We start from the raw sequence: 17,800 nt of genomic DNA, 5'->3' as shown, positions 1-17,800 counted from the left end.
CAAACGAACGCGCTGATTCAGCGAGTGGGGGCGGAGCTACTTCTAGGTTCTGTTTGGTGCTTGAACAGCGAAGCGTCGGATTGAGAGCGATTATCTTCGTTACGGTGGCAAGTGTTACGTTTAGATGATAACAAACCCCCACGTAAAGAAAAAAAATGAGACTTAGGTCTCAGAAAACTGTTGCTGTTTGTCCAGAGACACCGAGGCGCTCCCGTCGACGGTCTAACGGAAAAAGGAGTCGATCGCGCCTGTCGGGGTCGGAGATTGAAAGTCCGCTTCAAAGCAAGGTAATTTATTGTTTGTCGGGTTATTTCTCTATGGTGATAGTGCTGTTATTAATGTTGGTGGAACAGGTAAACATTATGGTAGCATACAGAGCTGGATGTTGAATATCGTCCCTTTGTTAGGATGCTAGGCTAGTTAGCTAGCTACTAGCGTTCTCATAACAAAACAGCTAACAGAGTTGCTAACATTAGCAACTTCTCGATGGTAGGTGGCATTTGCCACAGTTCTCTAGTTCTATCTGGATCTGTCTGGACCTATTTAAGTAATTTTTTTTGGTTAATTTTAATTGGTAGGTTAAATACAGCAAGGAGGGTTGGTAGGGATATAGTTTCCAATTTAGACCTGAAAATAAACCATCGTGGTTGTAAATATAAGCTACTGTTAAAACCTCGAGCTACTGATTAAGCTTTATGACTTCAAGTTTAGATTTTAAAACGTGTTGGATTGGCAGACATGACTGTGACTAACCACTGTTTGCATTGTAGATTTAAACTGTAGATCATTCACTGGGTGTCGAAAAGAACAAAGGAAAACAATGTTGTTCATACAGATCCAATTCATTCTTAGTAGCTGCTGTCTTTAAGTAAATCAATCAATCAATGAAACTATCATTAGTATTATTTTTTTGTATTCTTTTCTTTTAACCTCTACACCGAGTCGTATTGTTGTGTGTTGCTTTAAATTACTAAAATGAAACAGTGAGTTAACTTTGGTTTCAAGTTTAATCCTTTACCTTAAAATTGAGGGTCTTTTCACCCATAAGAGAAACTTGAGAACATCTCAAAGAAGAAGCATACATACTAGGCAGCGTTAATCACATCACAACACTGGATTCCAAGAGGATTGATGCCAACAAGGATTAAAGATCCCAGTTGCATGTGGAAGAGGGTCGCAGTAAAGTAGGTCACCAGGACACGTCTTCCTGTTTAGACCCATTAGACTAGTGTGGATAGAGGCCATGCAGAACAGAATCCTATTCAGGGCAACATATGTGGTGACTTTGGTTGTTGGTTAAATCAACTTGATACTCAGGTTGAAATATGGGGCAAACTGCTGCTTGAAGAAAGGTTTATAACCATATTACAATTGTACTGTAAATAGCTGTGAAACTGTGTGGTCACCAAAATACAAGCTGACTTACCTTTAATGACGGCGTTTGAATGACGGCGTATTCACTACGTGAAGGCTTAAAAATAGCCAAATCTTGTATCCATCCTAGGTGAATTGGGTGTGTGCCTCCAGAGATTTATAATTGCGAAATTGGTTCGCCCTATATGTGCTGACTCCTCAGACAAGGTACGAGAATAAATAGCGGTTGGTCTTCAGGGTTTCTACTCCACTGCCGTATTTCATACGGGTCCACATTTCCAATGCGCGCAATTTTTTGCAAGTACCGTCTCTTTGCATCTGGACACAATCTGTCTCTATAACGTCCTCTTTCTTTTGAGCTGCTTTTAAGTATGGTTCATAGCAATCTTCCTTCCAACACAGTGTGTTTGTTTTGATTCGTGGCCTACTAAAATGGTGCCGCGCTCCCACAATGCATTGCGGTGTGAACTCCAAAGCCCCATTGTCCTTGGTGATGTAAGACTTGGATGCAGCTGCTGGCCATGGAAACCCATTCTATGGAGCTCTCTACACGCTGTTTTTGAACTAATGTAAATTCCACAGTTTGGAGGTCTGTAATGATTGACTCTGCTGAAAATTGGCGACCTCTGTGCACTATGCGTTTGTTGAAACAATCTGCATGCCTAGGTGTTCCCGTGGAAGTAATTGGAATATATATACATACACACACACACACACACACACACACACACACACACACACACACACACACACACACACACACAAGCTAGAGGCATGTCAGCAAAACAAGAGAAGGGGACACATTGAAGAACAAAGTGCTTGGAAGCAGTGCAAAGGGGTTGGTCTGAGTATATCCGTATGTGAGGCCTGAGTGATGGGGATTACTCAGACCGTGGCACAGATTGGTGGGGGGATGGTGTTTGTGAGGTGTAGGACCTGATTGACCTGAAGTGCTGACCAGAGGTCAGCAGGCCTTCCTGTTCTCAGTCGTGGCCCCTGCGTGCCAAACACCCAGGCAGTAGGAAAGCTTGCTCTCCATCGAGGAGCGGTAGAAGGTCAGGAGCATCTTCTGGTCCAGGTTATTCTGGAAGTGCAGCTGCTTTTGGGTCTTCTCTAACAGAATTTTTTTATAAACGTGGAATACTGATTGAGACATTCTGAAGTAATGCACTATTACGCTGTTTTAAATGGACCTTAGGGGTAATAATGAAGGTGGGTTTTTTTCTTCTTCTTGTTTTTATTGTGTAGGATGAAGAGACTGTGAATAAAGACTCAGAGGATGAAGTTCCCACTATGGTGAGGCGACCGCTGCCTCGTGGCCGGGCGAGAAAGAGGGCTATTGCTGTGAATGACCAAGAATCAGGTATTTTAGCGCCATCGGCTGATTCTGCTTTAAAGCACAGTTACACTACCTGTTAGTTGAAAAGCTCATCGTTTTCTGTTGTGTTTTCTGAATGACTCATTTTACTGTCTAGATTTGACCTTCAAGACTCCAGTCCGTCCCATCATGCACCACGAGCGCATACTGTCAGAGATCGACCCTGTGACTCCGCGTAACGCGACAACAGCTAGAAACATCTACTCACCCATTGTGCGTTTCCTCACACCCAGCAAAGAAAGTGAGTACCAGTCATCCATTTGAAACTTGTTTACATGTAACAAAAGTCTCTCATTGAGAGACATCACCATACAACTGAATGCAGCTTTGTGATCCATGTGATAAACTCCACCTTGAACAAGCTGACCTGCTTAAACTACTTGGTCGGGAGTCAACTATATAAGTCTTATGTGATGTCATAAAGTCAGACTTGGTACTTACAGTCTGTGTGTGTGTGTTTTCTATTCAGATTTGAAGTACGCAGGAACGGGGACCAGTGTACTGATGAGCCCAGAACACGGTGTGTTCGGTTGTGGCTCCATTGACCTTCTGGGTGGAGACGAGGACGATGACATCTTTGATCCGTAAGTTGTTTTTCTACATACAGTCACAGGAGAAGACCATGATGTAACTTCATCTCATAGATTATTTTAAAGGAAGTATTCAAAATCAGTTTACAAAATCCAAAAATATCTTTTTCTAGTTCTTCAGTAACATGGATATGGGTTTGGTAACTTAGCTATTTGAGAAACGACACAAAGTTTTGTTTGAAAGTTTCTGTTGCTGAGCATCATTTTCATCTGCAGCTTTACGTTCATCAAGAACATGCCGTCGCGGTCCCAGCATTCTAGACCTGCTCTTCTAGATATTCCCCCGAAGACCAGAAGCACCCCAGAGGGAACGCTGGTGGTCGATCTGGTGAGTTTTATCCTCCCTGGCCTCCTGCTCGCTGCACACATATGTAGGGATGGGTACCGGTTCTGACATGAACGGTAGTAACCAGACCGAAAAGCAGCGCACATTTCGGTGCTTTATTTCGGTGCTTTTTTTCCCTGAGCTGTGATACACTTTAGATTCTAGCCAATCATTTTACGTTTCCGAGGATAGTAGGCGGGTCCAGGTACGTACGTTCTTTTAGAGCAGAGCTACAGATTAAAAATGCCCAGGGCGAAGCGGTCAAAAGTCTGGCTGTACTTCACAGCAAAATATGCAAACTCAGCAGCAACAAGTGCTTTAAGGTGATACTGTGCAAAGGATGTAATACCTCAAATCCGATGAAACACCTGGCGACGCATAGCGTTTTTTTAAAAGCCGAAAAATGCGCCGTATTTGATAGCTTGCTGCAAGACCTCACACCGAGCACATCTACTGCGGGTGTGGCGCCTGTTATCGGACCCGGAGTTAGCAATATCCCCCAAAAACCCGAAGAGGAGAGTCCTGGCCCCTAGCCCTGCCAGTGTAGCAGAAATGATGAGGATGATGATGCAGCAGCAGCCGTTCTTCTCTGCGTGAGTAGCTTAATGTTGTTCGTGTGTAATTTACGTTGAGTAGGCTAACCACATTATTACATTAATGCATGTAAGGTGAACTAGCAAACATCATCATAGCTACATCCGGCTGTCTTCTTGTTTGATGGCAGATACTCCCTTCACCCTGGCCAAAAAGGCTAAAATGACCAAAGAAAAAGTGGAAAACAGTTAAACATGAGAGGTTTTGGACAAAGTTTGTGTTTGTTCCATTGATTAAGCACTGCTTCCAGCCAAGAGTGATACCATATATGCCCTGTAGCTGCAGAAAAGGCTAACATTGTTATCTTTTTACAAAAAAACAGCTGAACATGAGAAGTTTTTGGACCAATTTTGTGTTCTCCATTCTTTAAGCACCGGTTCGAGCACCGTTTAAGCACCGGCACTGTTTCAAAAGTACCGGTTTGGCACCGGTATCGGATAAAACCTAAACGATACCCATCCCTACACATATGCAGCTCGGACACATGGGCTGTATCCCAATTCAGGGTCTGCAGCCTTAAAGGCCGCATTTTAATGCCGATTATGTCACAGCGACGAAGGCTGTCCAAATTCAAAGGCTGCTTGAAATGCGGCCCTCAAATGTGTCCTTCATTTCCCTGAATTTTAAGGATGTGGCGGTGTAGACTTTGTGGCCCAAAATATCCCAGAATGCATAGCGAGGCGGTGGGTGTGGATAATTTTGCCGAAAAAAGACGGTGGAAGAGGGGGGGCCGAAGAGTAAACTTTTAAAAGTACTGAATATTATGTCACTTATTTATGTGCAAACGTTTAATGACGAAGAACATTAAAACATTACTGTTGGCCACATGTCGGCAAAGTTATGTGACATTACTGATGTTTGTACTAACGTGGTTTTAAAGACTTTACTTTAAAATATACGCTGTTCAATAGTTGACGTTAATCTTACAGAGAATGTGATAATTTCATGGATATTTAAAGTAAGCACTGAGACAAATTTAGTAATGCCAACATATTGAAAGAACATATATTTGTCTCTTATATATAATACATTTATATGTACAGTGTCAAAGGAACCTGTCTTTAAATGAAGATTTAAGGTGACAGGAAATATAAATAAATGCAGCTTGAATCTCAGTATTTGAAACAGAGTTCATTCACTGCTATAATAACTAATAATGATTGAAATAATAACTTTAATATTGGCAATATTATATTTACATTACCAACATGAGATGACTTTAGTCTCATGAACAACATTAGCTAATTGTTATTTACTAGCTAATCTTAAAATGACTGTTCAGTACAGAAATGAAGCCCAACAGTCATGTTTTACAGTCCTGTGGTCTCAGCCTCAGATACTTATCAAATCAAAGCTCATGTAGAAAAAAACAAACAAATGAACAAAAGATTTTCTCCTTCATTTCTGTCAAACAATCCTGTATGAAACGTTTCCAGTATCATGGTTGCTAGGCAACCTGGGCAGCGCGACGGAGGCTAGACCGTCCCATTTCACAAGCCTCGCACTTAAGGCCTTAGCGGTCTTTGAGTACGCGACCCTTGTGGACCGTCAAAACTGCGTACTTTAAGGCTGCAGACCCTGAATTGGGATACAGCCATGGATGTCAACTGTGGAACACGAACTGAGGACATCTTAAAGAAAAATCACAAACAATATTTACTGAGTTTTTTTGTGTGTTAATTATATTTTCAAGGTCAGGAATAGTTTGCTTATTTTGCTTATTAGTGTGAATGCTTACCAGCATCTCTGTGAAGCTCAAATCTCAGTGACCTTGACTTCAAGGTCAGAGGCCAACTTTTTTGAAAATCAGAGGAGTTTCACATTTATAACACAGGGATGTCTACTAGGAGGCTGAAGGGTAGCACTATATATTTATAAACAATCAAAAACAACAATTATTAGGCAATTTATTTATTTCCAATTTTTATTGAATTTATTTCTGTTAACATGGTGTTTTTGGTCTGATTGAAGGACTGATGTGATGGTAAGGTGTCCGCTGCTCTGCTTTGAATATTGGTAGGCTTTTTTTTTTTTTTTTAAATTTTCACAAGAATTGCTAGTTCCCCTAGAGTTTTGGCCACCCCAACAATCAGACGATTCCCTATGAGCAAGCATTTAGCAACAGTGGGAAGGAAAAACTCCCCTCTAAAAGGAAGAAACCTTCGACAGAACCAGGCTCAGGAAGGGACAGCCATCTGCCGCGACTGGTTGGGGTGGGGGGAGTGAAAATTAAAAAAAAAACAAAAAACCAAAGTGATCATTATTGGAGCAGCTTAATGAATTTTTCCAGTGCTGTTAATATCCTTTTCCAACCCCAGTTTGTGTTTTTGTCACTTTTGTCCAAGGTGGAGGAAGCCATGCTGTAGATTGATTCTGTATGGTCTTTCAATGTCAATACATGGGAACCTCTTAGAGAGGCCAGGGTTGAAAAAGGGATGCCGGAGAACCTCCGAGGGTGTTATCCGCTGGTGTGCATCCAAGGCCAACATCCCTTTAATTAAGCTGACAAATAAACGTTGGCCATTTTCAGGTCCTCGTCCAAACACCATTACTTGTTCGAGGTCATCAAGACGCGCAAGTTTTATGTATCGAGTCTCCAGGGACTCATATCCTGTCTCGCACTGAAATTGTTTGTCAGTCTTAAATGTCCAGCGCTGTTGGTTGTAGTTGTCTTCAATGAAATAGTCTTCAGTGTACACGCCAGAGTCCAGAACATGATCTGGTGGCTGTCCCTGGGTCTCTATGATGAATTTCAAAACATCATATTCTCCATTTCCAGGGTAGAGTGGCACCCCTGTACCAAGTTCCACAGCTACAAGCCCCAAAGACCACATGTCAGCTGCTTCATTATAAGGAATGCCAAGCATAACCTCAGGTGCACTATAACCAACCGTCCCCACACAATCACTAGGATTCACTGCAGACACAGGACATGCGAGGCCAAAGTCTATAAGTCTGACTTTGACTGGAGACTCATGGCGGTTAACAACCATGATGTTTCCAGGTTTGAGGTCAGCGTGCACTATTCCCACAGAACCTAGGTGTGACAGGGCATTTGTGAGTTGATGTAAAATTGGCCTGACTTCGCTTATGGGGAGACCCTGGTTTTTCCGGTCCCGTATGTAGTCCCACAGGCATTGATCAAGGAGTTCAAAGTTTAAGCAGACTCGCTCTCCGTCATGGAAAAAGCCGTTCCATTTAACTATGTTGGCGGCATCTGGATCCAACCTTCTCAGCTGCTCCAGGATGAAAATTTCCAGTTTTGCCTGTTGCAGAATATCAGGCCGGTTCCTGTTGACTTTAATAGCCACAGCACGGTTGGTTTTGGTATCGCGACATTTGGCTACAATACCAAAGCCCCCTTCTCCGAGGAAAGCCTCTACCTTGTAGCGGTTTCCCAAAATGCTCCCTTCAACTATTTCAAGCTCACCTGAGTTGAAGGATGAGCTGGCTGACGTGTGGACGCATACTTGCTGAGAAAATTCAACCGAGTTTTGGAAACTGCAGTTGATTTTCTGTGATCTCTTGCTTTCCAAGTTTGAAGGGTGCTGAAAGACCACAGGGTTTTGTGGTCGTTCAACACTCATGTTAGTGCAAGGGGAACTCTTACGGTTGAAAAAGGGATGCCGGAGAACCTCCGAGGGTGTTATCCGTTGGTTTGGATCCAAGGCCAACATCCCTTTAATTAAGCTGACAAATAAACGTTGGCCATTTTCAGGTCCTCGTCCAAACACCATTACTTGTTCGAGGTCATCAAGACGCGTAAGTTTCATGTATCGAGTCTCCAGGGACTCATATCCTGTCTCGCACTGAAATTGTTTGTCAGTCTTAAATGTCCAGCGCTGTTGGTTGTAGTTGTCTTCAATGAAATAGTCTTCAGTGTACACGCCAGAGTCCAGAACCTGATCTGGTGGCTGTCCCTGGGTCTGTATGATGAATTTCAAAACATCATAATAATTTCTCCCAGGGTAGAGTGGCACCCCTGTACCAAGCTCCACAGCTACCAGCCCCAAAGACCACATGTCAGCTGCTTCATTATAAGGAATGCCAAGCATAACCTCAGGTGCACTATAACCAACCGTCCCCACACGGTCACCAGGCATTACTGCAGACGCAGGACATGCGAGGCCAAAGTCTATAAGTCTGACTTTGATGGGAGACTCATGGCGGTTAACAACCATGATGTTTCTAGATTTGAGGTCAGCGTGCACTATTCCCACAGAGCCCAGGTGTGACAGGGCATTTGTGAGTTGATGTAAAATTGGCCTGACTTCGCTTATGGGGAGACCCTGGTTTTTCCGGTCCCGTATGTAGTCCCACAGGCATTGATCAAGGATTTCAAAGTTTAAGCAGACCCGCTCTCCGTCATGGAAAAAGCCGTTCCATTTAACTATGTTGGCGGCATCTGGATCCAACCTTCTCAGCTGCTCCAGGATGAAAATTTCCAGTTTTGCCTGTTGCAGAGTATCAGGGTGGTTCCTGTTGACTTTAATAGCCACAGCTCTGTTGGTTTTGGTATCGCGGCATTTGGCTACAATACCAAAGCCCCCTTCTCCGAGGAAACCCTCTACCTTGTAGTGGTTTCCCAAAATGCTCCCTTTAACTATTTCAAGCTCATCTGAGCTGAAGGATGGGTTAGCTGACATGGTGGAATGTGTCGGCTTGATCGGTGAATTGCTGAGAAACGTGAAATTCTCTCAAAACTTTCCAAAAGGTTTTTGGTTGCTGTCAGGTCTACGTCCGTTAAGCACTGAAGTTTAACAGAGCAAAGCCCCTATTTGTAGGCTTTGCCTCTCAGCAAGATTATGACATAACAAAGGATCAACGGCATTCTATTTTGGATCAAAGGCATTCTATTTTTTTCAGTTGAAACACTGAAAAAAAAAATAGTGTTTCAACAGGGCAGGCTGGCGCCCTATGGGACGCAGAGGTGATAGGGTAAGGATGCAGAGGATAAGATCCAGGATAAGATTTACTTATCGGTCAGCTCATCATCAGTGAGCAGCCGCAGAATCACAGGTGCAGCTTGGCAGGAGATGGACTCAGGGTGAAGACACAAAATCAACAATGACAACACTGTTATTCTTTATTAGTGTGAATGCTGGTAAGCGTGTGTGTGTGTGTGTGTATGTGTTTCGACTGCTGCTGTGTGCACAGTGTTTGCTCTACAGCCATCATTTTATCCTCACGTAGCCATCGTTGTTGTCTTTCCAACAGCATGTCTTTCAAAGCTCACAGATGTAAACGTTTTTAAACTGTGTGGATCCAAGTGGAGGGATAATCCTCTAACCGACCCATAGAAATACATTATATTTTCAGACAGGAGTTTGTCTCAACAGCAGGAAAGACCCTACTTTTTAAATTGCTCCTGCGGCCAAAGTTTTGACAGCAGGAACATGAAGAACACACTGTTGTATAGAGCAGGTCCTCGGGATCGTCACCATTTGAAAATGATTTTGATGGGAGTTAGGGTCTTGGATTTAGAAGCAGTTGTTCAACAGGTGCACCGAGGCAGATTTGACAGGGTTTTGCCACAGAGTAATAGTGTGTCAGTAGTTAGTCCTGGACAACTAGATCAAGCATTCCGATTGGCCCATGAAATTCAGGATTCTGTTTGATTGGTGCATTTGTTTTCAGCAGACAGGTGGTTCAGATCTGGGCTTTTGGAGTCAGTTGATGACTTTTAGAATCATCTTTTCTGACTGGATCATTAAAACTTAAAGCATTGATCTTTCTGCAGTGGATTCTCCCACATTTCAGTGATATGGTGAATAAATGAATATTGTAAAGTCAAAATACACAACGTCGTAGTCTCACTTCAAGCACTTTATTCCTTACGTCTTGTTTTTCCGCTCACCCACAATAAGAACAACCCACCGCAGGCAACAGTACTCTCGCGATATAACAGAAAATGACAAGTTAACAATCTCCCTCTTTCTTTTTTAAAAATAAAAGTATAAATATCCCTTTTAAACATTTGTATACATATATATGTAAACAAAACAAAAAAACATTGTCAACATTATAGAACATTCAGGAAACATTTCAATGTGCTTTGCTTTACTCAAAGCGTACTATCACTGCACACAATAAACAAGAGTGCATTTTAATGCAAAGAAAACTTCGTAAACAAAGGATCACAGTATCCAGAGTCCTTCATCTAGTGCTTTTAGAAGGGTTCTGGATAAAACTCCCTTTTTTTTTTTTTTCAGACAATCAGCAAGTTGGGATTTGAAATCTGACCAACCAATCTGTCTGATTTTAATGGATTGTATGAGCGCTTTAATGCTGCTCATTTCCAGCCCCAGTCTCTTCTCTGTAACCTGCTTAGTGGACTTGAGTGCATCAAACAAGGAATGATTGTCAGGCACACAGATCAACAGAAGAGCATTCAGACCAGTGTTACCAGTTTTAAGCTCAGAAAAAAGTGTTGCCAGGAAGACAGCACTGTCTATTCCAGGGGTGTCAAACTCAAATACACAGTGGGCCAAAATTCAAAACTGGAACAAAGTCGCGGGCTAACGTTAATATTTACTGAAATACATTTATTCCTCCAGATATAAGAATGAATCTTTTCTTATGGACTCAAACACATTTTGCTGAAAAACTGAATATGGAACAAGCAAAGCTTAATACTAAACAATATATATATTAGCTGTATAATACCAGTAGGCCAGCTCTAATAGTAATTTGGTATGGCTTCGGGCCAGAGTTTGACACCTATGGTCTATTCCATCTGACATGGCAAGAGTTTCTCCTGCCAGTGTACTTCTGACCACACGTCTGATATTTTTTTTTATTTTTTAGACTGCCAAAAGAGAGGACAAAACTTTCCTCCTTTACCCATAAGGATGATTAATGCCCCTCCTTGAGTACCGCCAGCGGGAAGGTTGCCAAATGAAGCGTCACTGAAAACAACCAATGCCAAATCCTCACTGTTACCCAAGTGTTGAAACTTAAGAGTCACTTTCTCTACTTTAAGTTTATGGATAACTTTGTTCACTTCATGAATGGACTGCACAATTGCACCTTTGATATTAGATCCCAGGCTGCATGTGTCAAACGTAACATCTGGTCTCGTTTGTTTGGCAACCCACAAAATCTGTCCTATTTTTGACCCGAGTTGCTCCCGTTCTGTTTCACTTAAGGAAGCATCCCTCTGTACAGCCCGTGCTGCTTGTAACTGAACCGGTTGTAGGTTGTCAATGCAAAGTTATTGATGCACCTCTATTACATCATTAACTGTACAAATGTCCATACCAACATAAAAAAACTGTCATGTTCTTCACGGCCCACAATTAAGGTAGATTTCAGTACAGGAATGATGAGTTGCAAAGTGACTTGAACCAGCCCAAAGGAAATCATCAACGTGGCATGCAAGCACTCCTGTAATCTCAGATTGTTCATTCTGCCAATAGAACACTGTGGGATCAACCTGTGATATTTTACCACCAGTTTTGAGCATAATGTCTTTGACCTTATTGTACCAATAAAGTGAAGCAATTATTTCATTTCAGCTCAAAACATTCAGCTATCAGCATTCACACAGCAATTTCTTCAGAAAATGCATTTTCTAGTTGATTTTTAAGTATCTGCAATTCCTTTTGGATGTTGTATTTAGCAAGAATAGAGTATGGTCTACATTTTATTGTTAAAGATTCACTTTCTGTGGCTTTAACATGGTTAAAATCATAAACTGGACACTTTCACCTTGCTCCCTTGTGAAAGCAGTCAGTTATATATTTAAAATATTAAGTAATCTGAGGCATGTGGTCGTGTTTATTTCCAGGAGGAGACCCTGATGTTGAGCTCTCTGAATGTGATCGAAGACGCAGAGTACACCTTCCATGCAGCTTTCCAGGACCATCAGTACAAGGTGACCACTCACTGAAAGCCACTCTTCACAACCCTCTGTGGTACTCTCTTCTGCAGACCAGATGTTTACCACAGCAACTTATTTAACAACAAACAAGATCTTTCATTTTGATTCACTGTTGAGAACTTAACATGTGCCTCACATGTTGGTGCATTATATCACAGAGCTGGTGATGATGTTACTGATATATCAGCAGGTTTATTTTTCTTTCAGAGACATGAAACAGAAGCTTCCCTAATATTTGTTACCCCTGCTTATTGGAGTCCTTATTAACATGATGTGGCAATAATAAAAAAAATATTGATCTTTTTTTTTAACTGCATTGTCACAAGTCATGGATAATTACTCGTGTCTTTACTCTTTAATCTGCTTTTATAAATGCTGATACCAGCAGATCGTCAAACAGCCAATATTTTCAGGGGACCTCTACATTATGTTATCTTTCCTAACGTCGTTAAAAACAAAAGGAAATGTATATTTCAGTTGAAAGTCACATAACCTATTGGATTTTGTTTTTAATAACTTGATGCGGTTGGGTTTCTGTATTTGGAAATTGTGCACTTCTCTATTTCATACTTCCTTCGTGGTTCATTTACGTACAAGATGCATGAATTAGGAAACTAGTAGAAAGTGTGGCATGCAAGCATCTGTGAAACCATTTTTCACTCACTCTAAAAATTAAAAACTGCAGTTGATGAAGTGCAAAAACCCATTTTGGAAAACTGAAAAGAGACACACACACACACACACACACACACACACACACACACACACACACACACATATTTTTATGAATTTTGAAATATGCATTTGATTTCTTTGACCTCTCTTCTGTTTTGTGAGCAACTGGGGAGCTTCCATCGAGGGCTAAAATGGTCTAAATTCTTTCTGTTCCCACAAAGAAATTATTCTGCAAAGTGTTGTAATCGAGTGCAGCATCAAGGCATCTTTGTGGATAAAAGGATTCACGAGGTTGAGCAGACTTAAAAATTGTCTGTAAGCTTGTTATCTAGCTGGGATCTGAAGATGATATGCTGCGGAGGGTCAGTGAAGTCACCCTAGTTATAAATAATGATATGTCATTCCAAGGCAGGCTACACAGCTGTCATTACACGAACATAACACTGGCAGAGGTTTAAAGGTGAGGGTGAAATGGGTTTTAATAAGCACCCAGTGGGGCGCAGATAACGTAGGAGCCAAGAGCGTCTGAGACAACACATTTCACAACGCTGTGCAGTTAGTTGAAATGTTTGGTGGTTTTGAGTTAATTGCCAAAAGTTATGATCCCAACCTTAATCATCTGACTAGACCAGGCAGTTGGATCTTTACTGAAACTACAAATTTTGGTATCTGGGACGCTGTGAGTCCAGGAGCTGACTCTACAACTGCACTTGACTCTTTACCCCTTAAAGCCTACTACGTGTAACCCTCAAAGCTCTTTTATGAACTGAGTGGCTTCTGTCATTTCTCAGGCTTATAGAACAAAATGACTGAGTGTGCATCAGCAGTTGGTGAGGGTGGCCTCTGTTGATGCAGACAAACCATTCTAGAGGTGGTCAAACCGTTTTTATTGGTGTGTGTATACCAAGGTGTCAAAGCTCGTCATAAAGGGTACCTGGAAGGTTGTCAGATGTCTTGATGGGGAACAGAGTTAAAAGATGAGCTTCAGTCAGCAGAGCAGATCTGAGGTTACTGACTTGACCACTTATTCTTCCCCTGTTCTCAACAGGTATACATGGTGCTGCGACCACATGTGAAGGAGTTCCTGCAGGCCATGGCAAAAATCTACGAGGTGTGTGTCAGTGTGTAGATTAGCAAATAGTTTGGTTATTTTGAGCCTCATTCACACGTTAAACAAATTATTTTTCTGTCACTGCTTTAACGTGGAGCAGTTAAAAGTGTGGAATTGTACCAACTGCTGTGCGTGCTCTGTTCCAGCTGTTCGTTTACACGTGTGCGAAGAAGGAATATGCCGAGAAGATCCTGGACATCCTGGACCCGCAGAGAAAGCTGTTTCGGTATGAGCTGCTTCCACTTGTGTTTTGTAAACTCGGTGCTTGAGTGCAGAGACGTGCGGATTCGCACTGCTGCTGTGTTGCGTGCTCAGAAATTCGACATGGCCTGCTTCAAACGTTCCCTTTAACATTCTGCCCGTGCCATACAATGAGGACGGTAAATGTGAGTTTCACTTGTGATTTCTCTGGTAGACACCGGCTGTATCAGGACGACTGTGCCTGTGTTCTTGGCCACTACATCAAAGATCTCAGCATCCTCGGGAGGGATCTGAAGAAGACGGTGGTTCTGGATAATGCACCCCACACATATCCATATAATGTAAGTTTAAAGGCTGTGTTCTTTGATTTTCTCTGAGCCCCACTTGAATGACTGAACTTCTCACCCTGTGCTAACCTGTCCACCCTTCGGAGAAAGCTCATTGCACCGATTGTATCCACTATCTCATTCTTCGAGCTAACAGTAACAGTATAAAGAATGAGACCAGGCTTAGATACTGGGACTTTAGCTCCATCTGGTGGAAGATGGCTGCATAACATTTATGGCACAACAACTTATGGTAACTGGGCATCAATTAAAATGTTAATAATTAGACTAAACGACTACGTCTGGCATCGACTGACAGTAGTGGCGATTATTCATCTTGTTGACTATTCGCACACATCCTTAATTAATTACTTTGTTTTGCTCTGTCAGCACTTTGTTGCTGTTACTAACTTTTAATAACATGTTTGTTTGTTTTTTGTAGTTGTTGAACACGATTCCCATCAAGAGCTGGTCTGGGGAGTCTGATGACAGAGAGTTGCAGAAGCTCATCCCCTACATGGAGAAACTGTCTGCAGCTGTAAGTCTGCTTACATCTTCTGTGTTTACTGTGTGCTTGTTTAAAATGGATTCAGAGGCAACAACATGTGCTTCCTCCTTCACTGCACCAGCATCATTGTTTTTGGTCCCGGCAGGCGGCTGTTTTCAGAGAAAAACCCCGCTGCTCTGCAGGTGCTGCTCTGCACCGGACAGCAAACCCATACAGATGGCATTTATCAGTGCCTCACGTTTACTTTAGAGATTATGAGAGAACGAGAGCAGATCTTTGAGAGTAAAAGTGTGAGTTACAGTAGTCAGCTGGACACAAGCGCCAACCAAATTAAAGGATTGAGCTTTAAGGTCCGCATCAAGTCGAACTGTATGCTAGCGTTGTTTCGGCTGCCGCCAAGTGGCCACTCACCTTGTTACGTGAGTTACAGTTAACAAAAAAGATTTTAAAATGAATATAAAATTCAGATAAGTAGCTTTGATCGTCAGCTTTAGTGAATGCCTCTCGTCCGTGAGCCTGCTTCCTGCGATCTATACAGACGTTTAGATGTGTGGCAGGCGGACACTTAATCGACTCAGAGCTCATTTGCATCGGTTTTGTTAAACAAATGTTTAATCGTGTCTATGTGTGATGGTGCCTGTGATAAGATGCAAGCGTTTGTCTGTCTTTAATCTCACGAGATTCAAACATGCTAGTGTGTTTTTTCTGTCTGTTATGTAGCTGCAGTTAATAATGGTCATAAACTATTAATCTATCATGTACAACAAAGAGTTCTCACATGCTCGCATTCGATAAACTAGAAAATCTTCACCATTTAATACAATGATTGATTTATATTAATAGTTGAGGCTGTAAGAATGCACGGTAACTGGTGTGGTTCTCTTACAGCACATTTCTACTTAGCCCTAGTACAAGTCTCATTTATGCTTCGCATTCATTTGTGCCTCACAGACTGGACACGTGAATATGGTGGGATACATGTTGTAATATTGGGCGGATCCATTCTGGGTTTAGTTTTTTTTATTGTCAGCGTTATAATTTGGCCCCTTGTTTGAAAACTTTGCTGCATAAACCTGTCCGTGTTTGGGATGAGTCGCATGCTGCGCTCGCGTCCTGTTTCATGTGAACATGCTGATGGCTGGAGCGGGGAGGCCCGGGCTGGCTCGCTGAGTTGATAACCTTGTCGTGTAGCTGCTCAGCGTCACCGTGCTTGTGGTTTGGTGAGGACAGATAGTGAAAAGATATTCTGGGCATGCCGGGCAGGCTAAGTGCTACAGACTCAGATTGTCATAGAGAAAATGGATTTTCCTTTTCTTTTAGGGTTGTTGCTGATTCCCCGGTCAGTGAGCTGTGAGTGAAACAGCTGGTTATCTGCAGAAGCATCTGCCTGATGTCTTTCCTCTCCCGGTTTCATGATTGACTCTGAATATCTGAATATCTCTCGCTGGTGTTTTTTCAGGAGGATTTTCGGGAGGTGCTGAAGAAGAGGAAGGATCACGTCCACAGGCTGCTGTCAGAGGACTGACAAACCCCCCACTTTGACTGCTTAATGTGACTTTCACAGCCCATGTTTGCTTTGGCGAAAAGGCAGAAGCCAGTTGGACCTAGGTAACCTGCAGACTGTTGGTTCGTGGTGGACCTGTGCGCCCTCCCCCGTCCTCCCGTTGGCTTGAAATGACAGCAGAGCGGTGTTTCAGACATGCTGCTGGTCGCTCAACAGATTACACAAGCAATAAACTCATATCTGTGTATATATATATTTACAGCTCAGAATCCAAAATATGTTGTTTATAGTCCTGATTTTTTTTTAATTTATTAACTATATTGCAAATCTACAGCTGTTATCTGTATATTTTAAAATGTTTTCTTATACAATAAAATATCCCTGATAATAACTGGGGAAAATAAAGCATTCGTGCCTAGGTGTCATTTGATTTTCATATTTAGATTATGTTATTTTATATGATCACCTTATCTTCAGTTGTTGAAATTTTTCATTGAGCATACAGACGACTGTGAGGAAGAGGAGGAAGCTACATGTTTGGAGAACACATGGGCTCAAGGAGGCTGAACTAAAAGAGAGTCAGACAAAAAGAAATATTAATAAAGTTGAGGTGATTGAATGGAAATTGAATTCCAATCATTCCACGTTCAGGTCTCCCTATTTTTCAAGGGTGAAAGTCTTATGTTTCCAGGAAACGCTCCTCAACATAGCGAAAAGCAGCGATGTGAGAATTTCCTCTAAGGAAACATCCTGTAATAGGATTTTCAAAAGATTTGTTTCTCAGGCATGAAATAAATAGATTTTCAAAAATCTCAGCTGCTCTCTGCACTGCCTCTGCAGGTATCTGTAACCCTTTGAACATCTGCACCGCTGCAGCAGAGCTTTAAACTTGTTTCTATTCACAATAACTTAATGCGCAAACCCTGCTCATCACTTCCTGTTAAGGAGGAAATGGAAGTATCACAAGGGCAAGTGGAAAGATGGTAACGCATGCGCACACCTTTCCTAGATCACTCCTTTATTACCATTGGTAATCTGATATTCACTGACAGCACATTAAGCATCCCAGGATCCATGTGTGAGTCACAGACTTCATTCACCAGTGGCTTTTATGTATTGTTTGTGGGCAAAGATGTTAAACGCTTTTCTTTATCTATTTGGTGAGAAATTCCAGGAATCAGATGTTTAGAGAAAATGGGGCATGCGCAGTAAAGTTACACACAATCCGAAAATGTTTGGCGTCTGTTCGTCGCGCCCGAGGCCACCGAGGAGTTATCAGTGGACTGTTGGAAGTTGGAGTGACTGATAATGAAAAGCCCAACAAAATCAGCA

The 17,800-nt window shown here is 42.1% G+C and overlaps 2 protein-coding genes across 3 annotated transcripts; one reads left to right on the top strand and one right to left on the bottom strand.

Annotated features, from left to right (window-relative positions):
- On the top strand, positions 1-16,876 carry ctdspl3 (CTD (carboxy-terminal domain, RNA polymerase II, polypeptide A) small phosphatase like 3). 2 transcript variants are annotated; one of them, XM_085433100.1, is made up of 12 exons: positions 2-107; positions 196-287; positions 2,623-2,737; positions 2,850-2,993; positions 3,222-3,336; positions 3,559-3,670; positions 12,051-12,137; positions 13,867-13,929; positions 14,076-14,155; positions 14,345-14,471; positions 14,899-14,994; positions 16,424-16,876. In XM_085433100.1, exons 3-12 carry the CDS (start codon positions 2,668-2,670, stop codon positions 16,487-16,489), a joined length of 960 nt encoding a protein of 319 aa, XP_085289226.1. In that variant the 5' UTR covers positions 2-107; positions 196-287; positions 2,623-2,667; the 3' UTR covers positions 16,490-16,876. The 2 variants fall into 2 exon arrangements, with proteins under 2 accessions (XP_085289225.1, XP_085289226.1); XM_085433099.1 differs by having other exon boundaries at positions 1-287.
- Positions 6,169-8,998, bottom strand: LOC146692859 (uncharacterized). Its single transcript, XM_085433098.1, has one exon. The coding sequence runs from the start codon at positions 8,905-8,907 to the stop codon at positions 6,592-6,594; it is 2,316 nt and encodes a 771-aa protein (XP_085289224.1). The 5' UTR covers positions 8,908-8,998; the 3' UTR covers positions 6,169-6,591.
- Positions 16,877-17,800: the final 924 nt, after the last annotated feature.

This window comes from Copadichromis virginalis, linkage group LG15 (genome assembly GCF_057382275.1).
Source record: "Copadichromis virginalis isolate Kocher_CV1m ecotype Utaka linkage group LG15, C_Virginalis_male_GT1.1, whole genome shotgun sequence".
In the NCBI taxonomy this organism is placed as follows: Eukaryota; Metazoa; Chordata; class Actinopteri; order Cichliformes; family Cichlidae; genus Copadichromis; species Copadichromis virginalis.
This window is presented reverse-complemented; position numbering and strand designations above follow the sequence as displayed.

Excerpts from the sequence above, each read along its gene's own strand:
- ctdspl3 (XM_085433099.1), top strand. The coding sequence starts at position 156 with ATGAGACTTAGGTCTCAGAAAACTGTTGCTGTTTGTCCAGAGACACCG. Across the intron at positions 3,671-12,050 it reads GAACGCTGGTGGTCGATCTG|GAGGAGACCCTGATGTTGAG; the intron begins GTGAGTTTTATC and ends GTTTATTTCCAG. Across the intron at positions 12,138-13,866 it reads TCCAGGACCATCAGTACAAG|GTATACATGGTGCTGCGACC; the intron begins GTGACCACTCAC and ends TGTTCTCAACAG.
- LOC146692859 (XM_085433098.1), bottom strand. The coding sequence starts at position 8,907 with ATGTCAGCTAACCCATCCTTCAGCTCAGATGAGCTTGAAATAGTTAAA.